This window comes from Rattus norvegicus, chromosome 1 (genome assembly GCF_021556685.1).
Source record: "Rattus norvegicus strain SHRSP/BbbUtx chromosome 1, alternate assembly SHRSP_T2T, whole genome shotgun sequence".
Classification (NCBI taxonomy): domain Eukaryota; kingdom Metazoa; phylum Chordata; class Mammalia; order Rodentia; family Muridae; genus Rattus; species Rattus norvegicus.
In genome coordinates, this window is record NC_141534.1 from 266043464 (window position 1) to 266059643 (window position 16180).

The 16180-nt window shown below is 41.6% G+C and overlaps 1 protein-coding gene across 1 annotated transcript in view; it reads left to right on the forward strand.

The window, feature by feature from the left end:
- Positions 1–16180, forward strand: part of Smc3 (structural maintenance of chromosomes 3) — a 42716-nt gene that overhangs the window by 18426 nt on the left and 8110 nt on the right. Inside the window, exons 9-19 of the mRNA NM_031583.2 lie at positions 740–915; positions 1432–1512; positions 1869–2033; positions 2281–2402; positions 4717–4930; positions 9253–9356; positions 9455–9554; positions 10047–10207; positions 10561–10702; positions 12613–12763; positions 14633–14785. Of these exons, the coding sequence (NP_113771.2) occupies positions 740–915; positions 1432–1512; positions 1869–2033; positions 2281–2402; positions 4717–4930; positions 9253–9356; positions 9455–9554; positions 10047–10207; positions 10561–10702; positions 12613–12763; positions 14633–14785 (1569 nt within the window). The remainder of the gene's footprint in view (positions 1–739; positions 916–1431; positions 1513–1868; positions 2034–2280; positions 2403–4716; positions 4931–9252; positions 9357–9454; positions 9555–10046; positions 10208–10560; positions 10703–12612; positions 12764–14632; positions 14786–16180) is intronic.

A 16180-nucleotide genomic window follows, 5' to 3' on the forward strand; every position in this document is an offset into this window, starting at 1 on the left:
ACATTGTACAGGAATTTTCCTGCATACTAAATAAAGCAAATTAGTTTGAAGTAGTTTAAAATAAAGAGTAAAGGAAGATGTCAGATAACAAGGCCTTTAAGTCAACCAGTTTAACTCTGCTTCCTCAGAACTGTGAGCAGAGGTGAGTGGATTGGGTGCTTCTCCCTCTCGGGACACTGGCATGTCAGTTGTTACAGTGCTACATTAGAGGGTACAGGGAGATGCAGAGTTGAACTCGGAGTTCTTACTAGTATATTTACTGTAAGAACCCTACTTTGCTTAGAGACAGACAGTTCTAGGCTTAAAGTTAGTAAATTGACGTGACTTTAGAGTTCGTATCTCTGGTCCCAAGACTTCCTGTCTGGAAACTTGTTTTGTGGAGTATGCCCTGCCTGGAGTCTAGTTAAGTAGTCATTGTATAGTTAGTGATGGCAGGCAGTGCCTGAGTGATAGAATCTGAGGATCGGCCATGCTGGTGGTGATATTTTTCATTATGCTGTGGAATAGCACCTGCTGGGAAAAGCAGATGTAAACTGAGGTTCTTTGTCACATACAAGAGAGACTGTTAGTGTGTGATTTTGTTCTTTTTTTTTTTTTCATTAAAATTTGATTGTTGTTTTTGCATCTTACATATCAAAGAATGCTGTATTCTAGAGGATAGTTTTAATTTATATTTAAAAAGTTGATATTACATGAAAATTGTACTTAGTACCATCTTTCTGTTGTTTTTGTTTTGAAGAGGGCAAACGGGAAAAGATCAATGAGTTGTTAAAATACATTGAAGAGCGATTACATACTCTAGAGGAGGAGAAGGAGGAACTGGCCCAGTATCAGAAGTGGGATAAAATGAGGCGTGCCCTGGAGTACACCATCTACAACCAGGAGCTCAACGAGACTCGCGCCAAGCTTGATGAGGTCAGATGCTTCCTTTGTAGTCGAGTGGGTTTGTTGTGTGAGCATGTAAACTTCTCTGCATTTTTACCTCTTAGTAATTTTTAATTAGAAACTTAAAAAGTGAAAACCTTTGTGTGTGTTTTGAGATAGTGAAAGCCAGACTAGTCTCGACTCCTGAGTGTAGAATTGCAGCAGTTAGCCTCTACACCAGCCTAGAACACAGACTCATGCTTAGTACTTTCCTATAAGTTGCTGCAAAGGAAATACTGAGTTCTCTAATTACATCTAAAATACAGTAACAGGTTATTTTAGATTTTTCTTCACATTTTAGAATGTGTTTTGTAAAGTAATAATGTTTTATGCAAAAATTTATTTTGGATTATCCTTGAGCTTTCTACTTAACAATTTTTCTTTATAAAATTTTAAGCAAATGATTATTCTTAGTTTTTCTTGGCAGTTACAAAGTAATTTTAACTTTGTGTTATGAAGTGTTAGTTACACAATGACTTAAAAATGGTAGGCTGTCTTGTTTTTCAGCTTTCTGCTAAGCGAGAAACAAGCGGAGAGAAATCCAGACAATTAAGAGATGCCCAGCAGGATGCAAGAGATAAAATGGAGGTAAGGTCATACAGGAGCCCAGATTTCTTTGAATTTCAACAGTTGAGTAATTTTTTTGTACCAGAATTGTGGGGTGGTGACCACAAAGGGGACTGGCAGAGGTTAGATATTGGAAAATGATTGTTGTCTTAAGTTTCAAGTGAGAGAAAAGGATGGACCAGGAAAGTGGACGGTATGGGTGCAAGCCCAGCCGCTGAGTTCTATCTCTGGAGCCACATAAAAGTGACAGGAGAGAACTGCTTGTGCTCTGTGGCCTGTGCACCCTCATGGTCTGTGCACAGGGCCACAAAAGTTTTGCAAAGACACAGTCCTTCCACTGTACTTCTGCGTATGACCTACTTTCTCTCTTTGATTAGGATATTGAGCGCCAAGTTAGAGAACTGAAAACAAAAATTTCAGCCATGAAAGAAGAAAAAGAACAGCTCAGTGCGGAGAGACAAGAGCAGATTAAGCAAAGGACCAAGCTGGAGCTTAAAGCCAAGGACTTACAGGATGAGCTGGCAGGGAACAGTGAGCAGCGGGTAAGTTACTGCTGCAAATGAAACCGTGCTGATGGGGCAGACTACAGAGGACAGCAAGCCTTTCTGTGACCGGTGCAGAATTGAGGGTTTGTAGGAGGTTTGCCACATTTGATTTGTACTCAACCGTCAACTCAGTGCTCGTTTTGCTGATAGCTTAGTTGTAGAATTGAGTGAGTTATTTTCGTGAGAACACTTTTTGCTGATGTATAAATTAAGCAGATTGTATTTTTGCTTGCTTTATTTACAGAAACGTTTATTAAAAGAAAGACAGAAGCTGCTTGAAAAAATAGAAGAAAAGCAGAAAGAACTGGCAGAAACAGAACCGAAATTCAACAGCGTAAAGGAAAAAGAAGAGCGAGGAATTGCTAGGTCTGAGGATGGACTGTCACCAACAGTTAACCCTGCTGCACATTGTTGTAGTGATCTCTAGGTCTGAGGACTGTCACCAACAGTTAACCCTGCTGCACATTATTGTAGTGATCTCTAGGTCTGAGGACTGTCACCAACAATTAACCCTGCTGCACATTGTTGTAGTGATCTCTGGGTGTAGTGATCTCTAGGTCTGAGGACTGTCACCAACAGATAACCCTGCCCATTGTTGTAATGATCTCTGAGTGTCCCAGGTTCTTGGTGTCTGTCCTATTTAAAGAAATGGAAAAGATGTATACACAAAAGGAAAATAACCAGTAGTTTTATTAAGAGCAAAGCAAAAACACATTTGAACACAAGCAGGTAGTTATCAGGAGGTTGTGAAGGGGAGTAACTTCTTGGGGTAACCAGGCAGCCCAGTCCGTGCAGATAGGAATCCTAGGCTATGTTCTCAGCACAAGCCAAGAGCCTATGTTGCCAAGCTTCTTCTATATTTGCCTGCTAAGTTCCTCTATCCAACCTGCATAGCTTTGCGTTAAGAAGGTGCTAGTATAGTAAAGACAGATCAGAGGCCACTGTGTGAGCAGCGCTGAGGATTACTGGGAGCTGTGTTCTGCTCTGAGGCTGGATTTCACCTGATAAGGATAGTCTGTGCCCTCACACCTGTGGTGCTTATGTACTTATATGGTCCAGGTTGCTACTGCTCAAAAGCCCTGGGGCACTGGATGTCCCCCTCTTGATTTTTTTTTTTCTTTTTTTTTTTTCGGAGCTGGGGACCGAACCCAGGGCCTTGCACTTCCTAGGCAAGCGCTCTACCACTGAGCTAAATCCCCAACCCCCCCCCCCCCCCTTCTTGATTTTAAATTAGTTAATTGTTGTTTTGGAACAGGGTCTCGATGTAGCCCTGGCTGCCCTGAAGCTCACTCTGTAGACCATAGAGGTTCACCTGCCTCTGCCTCCTGAGTACTGGGACTAAGGGTGTGTGCCACCACCACCATCCCTGGCTTTTTTATCTTTATTTTTAAATAAGACAGCCTCCCTTTTCTCTGGCTAGCCTTGAACTCAGAGGTCTGTGTTTCTGCCTCCTCAAGTGCAGGGGTTGAAGGCATGAGCCATCATGCTCAAGCACATTCATTTTTATTGTGTGTGTAGTAATGCTATGGTGCATGTGGAGGTCAGGAGACGATTTAAATTGGTTTTCTTCTGCCAGCAAGAGTCTCTTCCTGTAGAGCCATTTCCTGTTGGTTCCCATTGTCTACTTTAAGTGAAGTTCTGAGAGGTTATGCTTGTTTGTTTTTGAAACAGAGTCTAATGAAGCCCACGGTGGCCCTCAACTCATTATGATTTAAAGAAACCTTGAACTTCTGATCCTCCTGACCCCACTTAGAAAGTGCTGGAATTACAGGCACAGACACGTGTGCAATACCAACAGCATGGGTCAGGTGCTAGGGAGGAGCCACCTGGTTTGCATGCTAGGCAAGCACCTGCGCTAAAGAGGCCATACCCACGTTTACCTGAGAATCACAGGGACCCACTGCCATGCCAAATCTAAATACTGTGTTTAATCTTGAAATTTTCTCACTCAATGCTATTTTAACTTTCGAACATTTTAGTATTCATCTAGATATCAGTGTGTGCTGATTGCTCGTGATTTAGTGTGTTTGTTTTTGTGTTGTTTTTGTTAGGTTCTGTTGACTTACTCTCCTAGCTGTAGACATGCACGTTTTTACATCACTTACATTCATTTTAGTGAACAGCCTATTTATATTCTTTTATGCCTATTTTTGTGTGAGGATCCCTCACTTGTTATTTTATAGGAATGTTTTATGTAACCAGAATACTTACATTCTATATGTTTAAAACACTTTATATTATCTTTTAGAGTGTTTTATTGTATAGTTGAAAGTATTAGTTAAATATAGGGCAAGTGTTTCTGAAAGTCCTGAAGTGGGGCAATAGCATTATCTAGAATCTAGTGAGCGTTCAGATCTTAGGTCTGCCTAACGTTCTTAGTAAAGGGTTTATTCTGCCTGTAATTACAATCCTAACGTTCCCTTTGTGTTAGTACAGTAAAAACAGATAGTACAGGAGCTTTATTAATTAATTAGCAGGTAGTTTTAGCACTTAACCCCTTCCCTTGTTTATTTCATTGTGCAAGTTATGTGTGGAGGTGAGAGGATAACCTTTAAGAGAGTTTTTCCTTCTACCTTTTGGTCCTGGGCCATCTCAGCAACCTATTGCAATGTCATTTTTAAAAGGATAGTTTCTGTAGGGTTGATAATTATTATTTCTTGTATTTGTCTGTCTTCCATAGATTGGCTCAAGCTACACAGGAAAGAACTGATCTTTATGCAAAGCAGGGTCGAGGAAGCCAGTTTACATCAAAAGAAGAAAGAGATAAGTGGATTAAGAAGGAACTGAAGTCTTTAGATCAGGCTATTAATGATAAGAAAAGACAGATTGCTGCTATACACAAGGATTTGGAGGATACCGAGGCCAATAAAGAGAAAAATCTGGAGCAATATAATGTAAGAAAATTTTGCTTTATATTTTTTGGCTTGTTTGTTGTTTGAGACCATGTCTTACTCTGTTGCTAGGCTGTTTCTATAATTCAGTGTGTAGCCTAGGCTATCCCCAAACTCAAATCAGTCTTGCTTCAGTCTCCTGAATGTTAGAAATATAGGCATGCGCCACTGCTGGCCGTAAGAACTTTTGTAAGTTTCGTGAATTATTTTTGATAAAAACATACATTACACATTCACATTGCTGTTCATCACTGAAGAAGTCAGGACTGGAACTCAAGCAGGTCAGGAAGCAGGAGCTGATGCAGAGGCCATGGAGGGATGTTACTGGCTTGCTTCTGGCTTGCTCAGCTTGCTTTCTTATAGAACCCAAGACTGTCAGCCAAGGGACGCACCATCCACAATGGGCTCTCTTCCCAACTTGGTCACTGAGAAATACTTCCCAGCTGGGTCTCTTAGAGGCATTTCCTCAAGATGGCTCCTTTCTCTGTGATAACTCCAGCTTGTGTCAAGAGTGCATACGAAACCAGCCAGTACACAGTGTTGTGTTTTATGTGCTGTGTGCTTGTGCATTCATGAGTGCAGGTGTGGAGACTGTCTACTCCCACTGTGTGGGTCCTGGGAGTGAGGTCTGAGATTTACCCACTAGGCCATCTCAGTGGCCCCTCCTTTTGTTTCCTAAAGATAGTCCATGCCAGTGAATGTTTGCATAAATGATTTTTTATTTTTTCAAATTGAACTTTAAATTTACATTTCAAGTGTTATCCCCTTTCCCAGTTTCTCGTCCATAAACCCCCTATCCCATCTGCCCTCTGCCCTCCCCTTCTTCTATGAGGGTATTCCCCCACCCATCCACACAACTCCCACCTCTCCACCCTGACATTCCCCTGCATTGGGGGTGTTGAGCCTTGGAAGGACCAAGGGCTTCTCCTCCCATTGGTGCCCAGTGATTTGGTGTTTTTGTTTCTGTTTTTTTTTTTTTTTTTTTTTTTTTTTTTTTTTTAATGTGCCTTGGTGTTTTGCCTGCATGTATGTCTGTGAGCCATCTCTCCATTTCCTAGACTGAGTATGTTTTTAATGTTTTTATTACTTCATAATCTGCCTTTATTTTTATGTGTGTGTGCGTGTGTGTGTGCGCGCGCGCGTGTGTGTGTGTGTGTGTGTGTGTGTGTGTCTCTCCCTGGCTGTCCTGGAACTTGCTCTGTATAGACCAGCCTGGATTCAAACTCACAGATGTCTGCCTGCCTCTGTCTCCTGAGTGTGGAGATTAAAGGCGTGCGCTGCCACTTCTTGACTCAGCCATTACTTTTTAATGTGTTAGACAAGTCTAAGATAAATTTATATTAGTTTAAAAATAATTTTTAGTTTCTTCTAACAATTTTCATTTTTTAGACAGTTTTTTAAACTTATGCATTCAGGTGTGTTTGTGTGTGGGTATGTGCATGTTAGTGTGTGTGGAGGCCAGAAAAGGATGTTGGATCCTGTGGAGCAGGCAGATATGAGCCATTTAGTGTGGGTACTGACAACTGAATGTGGTCCCCTGTGAGAGCAGTAAGCACCAACCGCTCATCTGTCTCCTTAGCTCCCCCATCAGCCGTATTGCTTACTGCAGGAAACGCGCTAGCTAAAATAGTGGTGCTTTCGTTAATTCTTCCTAAATGAATTACACATCATTTACAAATTTAGCTAAAATTCTCTTAAAACATGAAGTAGAGGGTGGAAGTTTTAATTGGGCTTATTCAGGGGTATACACATATGAGTGGAAAGGTCCTGGGGCTTGATGAGAAGAGACTATATATAGGACAGGTGTCCAGTAAAGAAAACGCCTTTACCCTGAGGTCTGCACTAGTTGGTTGTTGGTTTCAAAAACTTGAAAAAGCATAAAATCTTAAATACATTGTGAGGATGTACAAGCACATGCATTTAAGTGTTTTTAAATTAAGCACACGCATGCTTATCTCTCTCTGTTTCATTTTATGTTGAGTTTATCTCTGAGCTGTAAGGTTTTGTTTCTCTAGCTCTTCAGGGATCTTTTTCTTCTGTTCAACCTCCTTTCAGACTTAGGAACAGTTTGTTAGATTTTATTGAGGATCATGTCAGTGTGGCGGGAGCGTGTGTGGACTAATTGAATTGTGAGTTTGACAGTGCATCGTGGGTGCTCCGCTCACCTGCACACTTGCTGAGCAGAGAAGCTTAAGTTCTCAGTGTTCCTCTCTGAGTTCTAAGCATGTGCAGCAAAACTTCAACACTTGGGGCCACAACCCCATTGTTAGGCCTGGGCATACGTAATGGTATCATTGATAGCCGCCCAAAATGCCACACATTAATTGCTTCTTTAACATGATGTCTTTCTGGTATACGGAGGCTTTTCCCACATGCACATTCTTGCTAGCCTAGGCAATTTCAAGGGTGTTCTTAAAATGAACATTAAGATTTGAATTTTCAGTTTACACGACTTTATAGGGCTTTATGGGTAAGAAAGAAAGTGGTGAACTATTTCATAGTTCAACTCAGACTGCTTATAGAAAGAGCTCTGTGCTAATAGTTTTTATGTCATGCTCAGATTGTTTCTTTTGTGTATGAATAGTGGTTAGGGTTTCCAGAGGTCTTTTGTGCAAATATATTTCTTGAAGTTGGATGAAATAGGATTCAAAGTGAGATCCAGGATTTTATATTTTATTTACTTGTTATCTTTCTCTAATCTGCTTTAGACTATTTCCAAAGACATGACCTTTTCATTTGTTATAAAATACATATATGTTAAATTTCACCTTTAATTGTGCCCAAACCTCTTGGGCTTTGAAGAAGACATTGTTATTTTCTTTGTGCTGTTTAATTCTCAGTTGCACAAACAGAACATGATAGGGGACAGACAGTTCGGTGTGAATACAGTTGCAAGGGTGATAGACCAGAGTGTGCACTGTATGTCACAAGTGGGAAACACAACTCCGCTAGGTGTTATTACGGGGCTGGTGTGATAGCTCTGCAGATTAAGGGGTTTGCACCAAGTCTGGTGATCTGACTTAGATCCCTGGAACCCACATGGGGGGATATGAGAGCCAACTCCTGCAAGTTGTCTTCTGACTTGGCTTCTGCTGAGGAAGTGTACACACACGACAAAGTGTGCATGTGCGAGAGAGAGAGAGAGAGAGAGAGAGAGAGAGAGAGAGAGAGAGAGAGAGAATACCTTAGGTATGTGATAACTAGTAAGGATAGTTTCCGTTCAGCTATGATAGCTACATACCCTTCTTGAAATAAGGAAAACCAGGGAACCAACAGCAGTAGAGGATCCCAGTCACAGATATCCCCACCCTTCACCCCAGGTCTCACTCTGTAGCTCTGAAACTCACTATGTAGATCAGACTGTCTTTAACCTCAACAGAGATAGTCCTGCCTCTGCCTCCTGAGTGCTGAGACTAAAAGTGTGTGTGTGTACACACACACACACACACACACACACATACATATATATGCCAGCACACTGTTAGGGTTAACAGAGGAAAACCTCCCGGTAGTTCTCATGTAAATTAAGCCTGGTGTTTGATAGAGCTTTTGTTACTTCTGACGATTTAGTAATACTAACTAGGGATATAGCTCAAAGATAGACCCCTTGCCTAACATTGTGGGACACACTGAAGGAATACTAAGGTTTAGATCGTGTGTGTATGTCTGTGTGTGTGTATGTGTAGGTCATGGAGGACAACACATGAGTTCTTTACGACATGTGGACCCCATGACAGAGCACAGGCCATCATCAGACTTGCACAGAAGTGTCCACTTGCTCAGCTAGATATCTTGCCAGTCCTTTTTAGTTTTTTGTTTTTTTTGACTTACCATACAGAGTAATGGGTTTTATTGTAGCTTTGGTTGTGTTTTGTTTGTTTTGTATTTTGAGACAAAGGGTCTTGCTATATAACCTGTCTGTCTTAGAATTCACCAGGGAGATAAGGCTGGCCTGGCACTCACAGAGGTCTGCCTGCTTCTGAATGCTAGAATTAGACATGTGCTACCCTCCCAGCGTACACTCGGATACATCTGGGCAGTCCTTTGTTCTCACCACTGCCCCAGCGTCTCCCCTCCCCTTCCTCGGCTTTCCCGTCACATGTCCCATTACCTCATTAGTAACCATTCATGCCCATGGTGTGTGTCTTCAGGTTCTGTCGTGCCTAGTGACCCTTTTGAAACTGGGTTTTAGTTGCTTCTTTCAGATATAGCCAATGTATAATAAATTGGACATTTAAATTATCATTTCTTGAACTTCAGTATATGTATCTGCTGTGTGTCACTATGGATTAAATCGATAACAAACTAGAAAATTTTTTCCATAGAAACTGGATCAGGATCTCAATGAAGTCAAAGCTCGAGTTGAAGAACTGGACAGAAAATATTATGAAGTGAAAAATAAGAAAGATGAACTACAAAGTGAAAGAAAGTTAGTAGACTGAGATGTGCTGTCATTTTGATGCAGTCTTTGTTTGATTTTAGTATGTAACTCTTAAATGCTGTTCACCCCTCACTCTTCTTGCTTAGTTACTTGTGGAGAGAGGAGAATGCAGAACAGCAAGCACTTGCCGCTAAGAGAGAAGACCTTGAGAAGAAGCAGCAGCTTCTTAGAGCGGCAACAGGAAAGGTGAGCAGTCTTGAGTCATCAGTGAGTTCCCACAGCCCAAGCCATCGAGTGTTCTAGCACCAGGCGGCAGAGCCCGATCACTCACAAGCACGACGAAGTTGGGCTGTGCTGACAGTTCTTCTCTGTCTTTATTTACTTTATGCTTTTCTACTTTGCTTTGCTTGTTTAAGGTCTACTTGTGTAGCTCAGACTGACCTCAGACTCATTCCGCTCAGCTCAGTGCGTGCAGGAAGCACAGGTGTGTGCCGCCAGACCTAGTCAGACCTAGTTCATTGCCTGTGTTAATGAACGCCATTTCTGTTGTTAGATAAAGAGCCCATTTTAAACTCTGGTGTCACAGAACACAACCCACAATATGTAAACTGTAGTTACCATATTTCAAGTGGACAATGTGCTCGGTAGTATTATGTCTACTTGAATGGCATAGTAGGCTCATTTCTTGACAGCAAGAGTGTCCCTGGTGATGTGATTTTTGTTGTTAACTACCTTCAGGCCATTTTAAATGGAATCGACAGCATTAACAAAGTGTTAGACCATTTCCGGCGGAAGGGTATAAACCAGCATGTGCAAAATGGCTACCATGGCATCGTGATGAATAACTTTGAGTGCGAACCAGCTTTCTATACTTGTGTGGAAGTCACTGCCGGTAACAGGTGAGGTTGGTGGTTGTTTGTTTGGTTTTTAGTTTTGCCTGACATTTAAATGCTTTTTTCTTTTAAAAATAGAGAAGTGAGAATAATCTGAAAACAGTTTTGTAATTGCAGTGCAGCCTGTCTTCCGTTACCCCCTTACCCTTGATTCTGTGTAACTAGTTAAAGAAGTAGGTCCTGGATACTTGTTCCTAATTCCAGAAACTAGGATTTTACCCTTTGGGGGTTCCTAGTTCACTGGAAGTTTTTCCTTCAGATAATGGATTGGATTGCATAGAGGAATGTGGATCGTGCAGTCCTTAGACATCTGTGGCACCACCTTCCCGGCAGTAAAGACGTCTGATTCTGTTGTGCAGGTTATTCTATCACATTGTCGATTCAGATGAAGTCAGCACGAAGATCTTAATGGAGTTCAATAAAATGAATCTTCCTGGAGAGGTGACTTTCCTGCCTCTTAACAAGTTAGATGTGAGGGACACTGCCTATCCTGAAACTAACGTGAGTCTCAGTTAAAATCTCCCTGTGTTGTTTGTTATGACATCTGTTTAATATGGGACTCAGTGCCTCACATAGAGTAAGTACACTTGGTGCTGGGTTGGGCTGAGTGGGGAGAGGTCGTAGCCAAATCATGGAACAAAACGTCGTATCTATGTTCATTTTCAGAGTGACAGCAGGTTTAGGAATTTGGGGAGAATTCCCCAGGAATCCTGTCACATAAATGGAAGATGCTAAGGCTTTCTGGATATGCTTTTAAAATAGTCCAAGAAGTGTCTGTTCTTACATGTTTACATATCCTGTAAAGGGATTGCTAGCTGTGATAATGGTAATTGCTTTGAGGTCTTTGATCTCAGCATGTTGATTGTTGAAGCAAACTGTCTTGCTCTAGGATTAAGGCTGAACCTATATTAGAATGATGGGTAATTAAATTTGAGGAGACTATTGAGAATCCTTTCTGCTTTTTACCAATTTTACTTTGAAGCTCTGGGGAAGAGAATTGAGGCTCACAGATATGAGGTCATATGAAAACAAGACACAGGGAAGCTGGAGTGAAGGCTCAGAGGGTGAAGGCCCTGCTGCCAGGTCTGACCACCCAGGGTCGATCCCTGGAGCCCACCTGGTAGAAGGAAAGAACTGAGTCTTTCAAATTGGCCTCTGGCCTCTGGATGTGTGTACTGTGGCATGTCCAAACATGTTCACACACATGCAATACTGGCACACACCACATTCTGAAAGGAGGAAGAGCTTGAGATGGATATGTGACGCTCACTGGAGTAACAGTTGTGCAGTGTGCATGGTGCTCTGGGCTCCACCCTCAGCACCGCAGAAAAAGAAGAATGGATATAGCGTGGCTGCTGCACAGTGAGGAGGGACTCACTCAAGAAGAAGCAGTCAGTGACCACCTTCAGTGGATAACCACATAGGCACCTGCAGTGTGGCTAGAAATGGCTTCTGGACTGTAGTGTATTCCTTGTGCTCCATGGTGGCTACACTGGTGTTCTCTAATTATTAAAAAGTCCTGGGGTTGGGGATTTGGCTCAGTGGTAGAGGCCCTGGGTTCAGTCCCCAGCTCCAAAAAAAGAAAAAAAAAAAAAAAAAAGAAAAAAGAAAAAGAAAAAAAAAAGTCCTGTTCTGAGTTTAGGGAAGGAAATTAAAATGGTGTGTGTATGTGTTTATGTGCAAGTAGAGGCCAGAGAATGTCTTCTACCCTCTTCACCATAATTGTTAAAATGGTTATTTCACTAAACCTAAACCTCACTAATTGGCTACATTAACTTGTCCAGGGAGCTCCAGGGATCTACCCATCTCCAGCCTCCCCAGCACCCATCTGCAGTGCTGGGGTTACAGGCATGTGCTGCCATGCCTGACTTTAGTATAGGTACTGGGCGCTACATTCAGGTCCGCATGCTTGCACAGGAAGCTCTTCACCCACTGACCAACTCCACTAGCCTGGAAAAGAAATACTATCTTGAAAAAGTATTTTTCTGAATATCTAGTTAGTACACCGAAGACATACTAGTTCTGTACCTTTACCTTTTATATCATATATACTTTCTGATTTTTTTCATTACTTCATTTACTCTTTACAGCTTTATAAGGAAAAATATTGTTACAATCTTGAACACATAGTAGGTCTTAACTAGGTGAGTAAAACAAGCCCTCCAGAGTACATCTAGAGGCGGAACTAGCAGTTAGGCTTTCGTGGTCAGCTTAAGCGTTGTTCTTCACAGTGGTGACAGGCAGAAGCAGGGTTTACTTCTGTGGTAGTGCACAAGAATGATTTGTCTAGTGCCCTCTGTATAAAGGGCACTTGTGCTCTTCATTTCATAAAGACATAGATGATAGTAATAATTTACAAACAGTTTTTAATCGACTTTGTGACAGTACTTTCCTAACAATATCTGTTGCAGGATGCTATTCCTATGATCAGTAAGCTGAGGTACAATCCCAGATTCGACAAAGCTTTCAAACATGTGTTTGGAAAGACACTCATCTGTCGGAGCATGGAGGTTTCCACTCAGCTAGCTCGTGCCTTCACTATGGACTGCATTACTCTGGAAGGTTTGTAATAATAATTAGCTTTAAGCACATGCTAATAGGACATTTAACATGAGGTATGTAGTCTGCCACTGGGGCTGCACATATTTGGTGTGTACGTCTGTCCTAGGTTTCAGAAGTCAGTGTAAACATTGTCTCGGCACAGTGTGCTCCTTTGCCTGTTGAACAATGGAGCCAAGATTAGAACGTGTTAAGCACAGTGCCTTGGATCAAAGAGACCAGCTTATTGGATAAGTACCAAGATAGTTTTAATATGATCCTTTAAAATAATAGTTAAAAATGGATCAAATCCTTTTTTTTTTTTTTTTAAACAGAATCTCAACTGCATAGCAGTGGCTAGCCTGGAACTCAGTGTAGATCAGGATGGCCTCACACTCTGAATCTGATTCCCTCTGCCTCCTAAGAATTAAAGGCATGCATCATCACATCCAGCTAATTACCAAAATCTCAAAAATTTGAAGCTTTGTTAAATAATATTTTAAAATAATTATTTTCTTTATAAAGAAGTCATAAGTGCTAATGATAGATTTTCTTCCAAGAATAGTAGCATAAACTTCCCCACTCAAATATAGTTGAATTGTTCTGTGAATTTATAAGAATTTTTAATGTGGGGGGCTGGGGATTTAGCTCAGTGGTAGAGCGCTTACCTAGGAAGCGCAAGGCCCTGGGTTCGGTCCCCAGCTCTGGAAAAAAAAAAAAGAACCAAAAAAAAAAAAAAAAGAATTTTTAATGTGGTTTAGTATCTTCATTTTTGTTGAAATTTCTCAAAGGAGCATACCCACATTGTCAAACCTGAAGGAAAATAAGCTGTGCCACTGCAGCAGTTCATCTCCAGCCCCAGCAGCTGTCTCTTAACAAGGGCACTCCAGTGCACTGTGACACCTAAAAGTGTGATCAGTGCTACAAGGCAGTGCCTCCTGTCTTGGAGTAGAGGATCAGGGAATGGGACACAGGGTCTCACTACGCAGCTCTGGCTATCTGGGAACTCAGCTAATGTAGACCAGACTGTCCTGGAGCTCACAGGTCTTCCTGCCTGTGCCACCCAGATGCTGGGATTAAAGGGGCGAGCGTACCACTACACAAAGCTCCTCCCTTTCACCTCCCTAGCAAGGGACTCTGAGAAATGACCATTCTTTAGATTTGTCATATTCCAGTTCAGCATTCTTGGTATGACTACTATATGAGCAGTATTTGTTTCTTAGAATGTGTCCTATTACTTGTGGTGCTAAAGTTTAGCATGTCTCTCAGGTAAAGGCACTTCCTTCGTAGCTAAATCTGTGTGAGCTTATTAGGACTCTGATAGCACACACCTTTATCCCAACGTCACTAGCTTCAGAACAACCAAGACTGCATAGTGAGAGACCCTGTCGCTTAAAAAATAAATACATAGTACAGTCTACAGGCACACATACCTGTCAGTTGCTTAAGAATGTTTGGTTGGTAAACATCCTTGTTACTAACAGCTGGGTCCTTCTCTCATTTATTCTGCCTGTCACTTTGGCAGAGAGCCCTCCTCTCAGGTTTGTAAGTGTTGGTGGATTCTTTAAATTGAGTGTGATTCCACATTTTCTCAAGTTGTTGATGTTCAGATCTTCCCAAATAAAGACCACCAATTTTATATTGAGAAGTAAGATATTTTTAGAGTTGGAAGGTTGTGGTGGTAGGGGTGCAGGCCTCTGAGTTTGAGGACAGCCTGGGCTACATAAGAAGCCCTGTCTTGGAAAAAAAATCAAGAAAAAAGTAAGATATTTAGAAGTGAAACCTTGACTTTCCCTCTTAAGCATCCTTTTGTTAAAGTCCTCAGGTTAGTATTTCATTGTAAGTTACTCACTGAATAGAGACTGGTAAGCAATGACTCCATTTTGTCTGTAGGTGATCAAGTCAGCCATCGAGGTGCTCTGACTGGAGGCTATTACGACACAAGAAAGTCTCGCCTTGAGTTACAGAAGGATGTTAGGAAAGCAGAGGAGGAGCTGGGTGAGCTCGAAGCTAAGCTCAATGAAAACCTGCGCAGAAACATTGAAAATATCCTTCTGTTTGGGGCTGATGGGATACCACAGAGAACGGACAGCATTGATGGAATGTGCTGTCCTGTACCCTAGATGCTTTTTATCCCGAGGAATATTGGAAGGGTGATGTTGCACTTTGCTTTTTATTTAAACACAGAGCTTGTTTAACTTCTGAAGACCATAAGTAGACAACACTATTGCATTCTTTAAAGAAATAGAGCTTGAGGAGCAACAGAATTCGAGGATGTCAGAATAAAAGGGGAGATGGAAGGGAAGACCGGGCTGGTGTTTGAAGGAGTGTAGCATCACAGATGTCAAATCTACTGAATGGGTGGGTGCTCTGGAAAATGTCCTTTAGGGTTTACATCTAGGCAAAATTTGAAGTGGATTGTTAGTGTGGTAACATAGGAGCATCTGCACATAGAAGCATCTGCAGCTCTCCCAAGTAAGTGTACTGGAGCTGGAGAGCGGTGAGTTCAGCCCCAGCAGAGCACTCAGGCACATGCATTTCTTAAAACCATGTTCTGTTTGTAGTACAGAAAGACATGCCTTAGCTGTGCCCTGCTAGGGTCTGTAATTCTTCAAGAACTGCTTAAGTGTGGCAAGATGTTAAGACAGAATATGAGGAAGTTTTGAGGAAAAGGATGCTTGTGTGTTGGATGCTGGCTCAGTGGGTAAGGTGATTTTAGCACGGGCATGGAGACCTGAGTTGGGATCCCCAGCACGCAAGCGCAAAGCTGGGCATGGAGGTGCTCCTCTGTAGCCTGAGCTCCTGCCTGGTAAGGGTGGGCACAGGAGACAGGGACTTGCTGGCCTGCTGGTGCTTTCCAAAGTCATGAAGAAGTACTGTCTCCTAAGTAACGTGGAGAGCAGTAAAAGAAGACAATAAGTGTTAACTTCTGCCCATGTACCCCCACTTCCATGCACACAAATAGAAACATGAGAGGGGGGATGTTGAGAGCTTCCAACTATCTATGGCTCGACAGTCTTCTGATACTCAGTTTTTGAATGAAGATATTTAAGTACATATATTTGTTTGTGTATATACAATATATGTTATTACTTTATTTTGCTTAACATTTAATAATTCCTATGTTTTTCTACTGTTTTTTTTTTTTTTTTTTTTGGTTCTTTTTTTCGGAGCTGGGGACCGAACCCAGGGCCTTGTGCTTCCTAGGCAAGCGCTCTACCACTGAGCTAAATCCCCAACCCCTGTTTTTCTACTGTTAAGTATGCATATTTTAGAGTAAAATGTGTAGAAAAATGTTTCAAGTTTCTTTGAACATTTTTAGTGATAATATTTAGTTTAACATTGCTGTAGTCCAAAAATCTGGGGGAGTTATTGAAAGTAAAGGAAAAGATTCATGATTTGTTTGTAAGAAATGAAGAGAATTTGTACTATGTGATATAT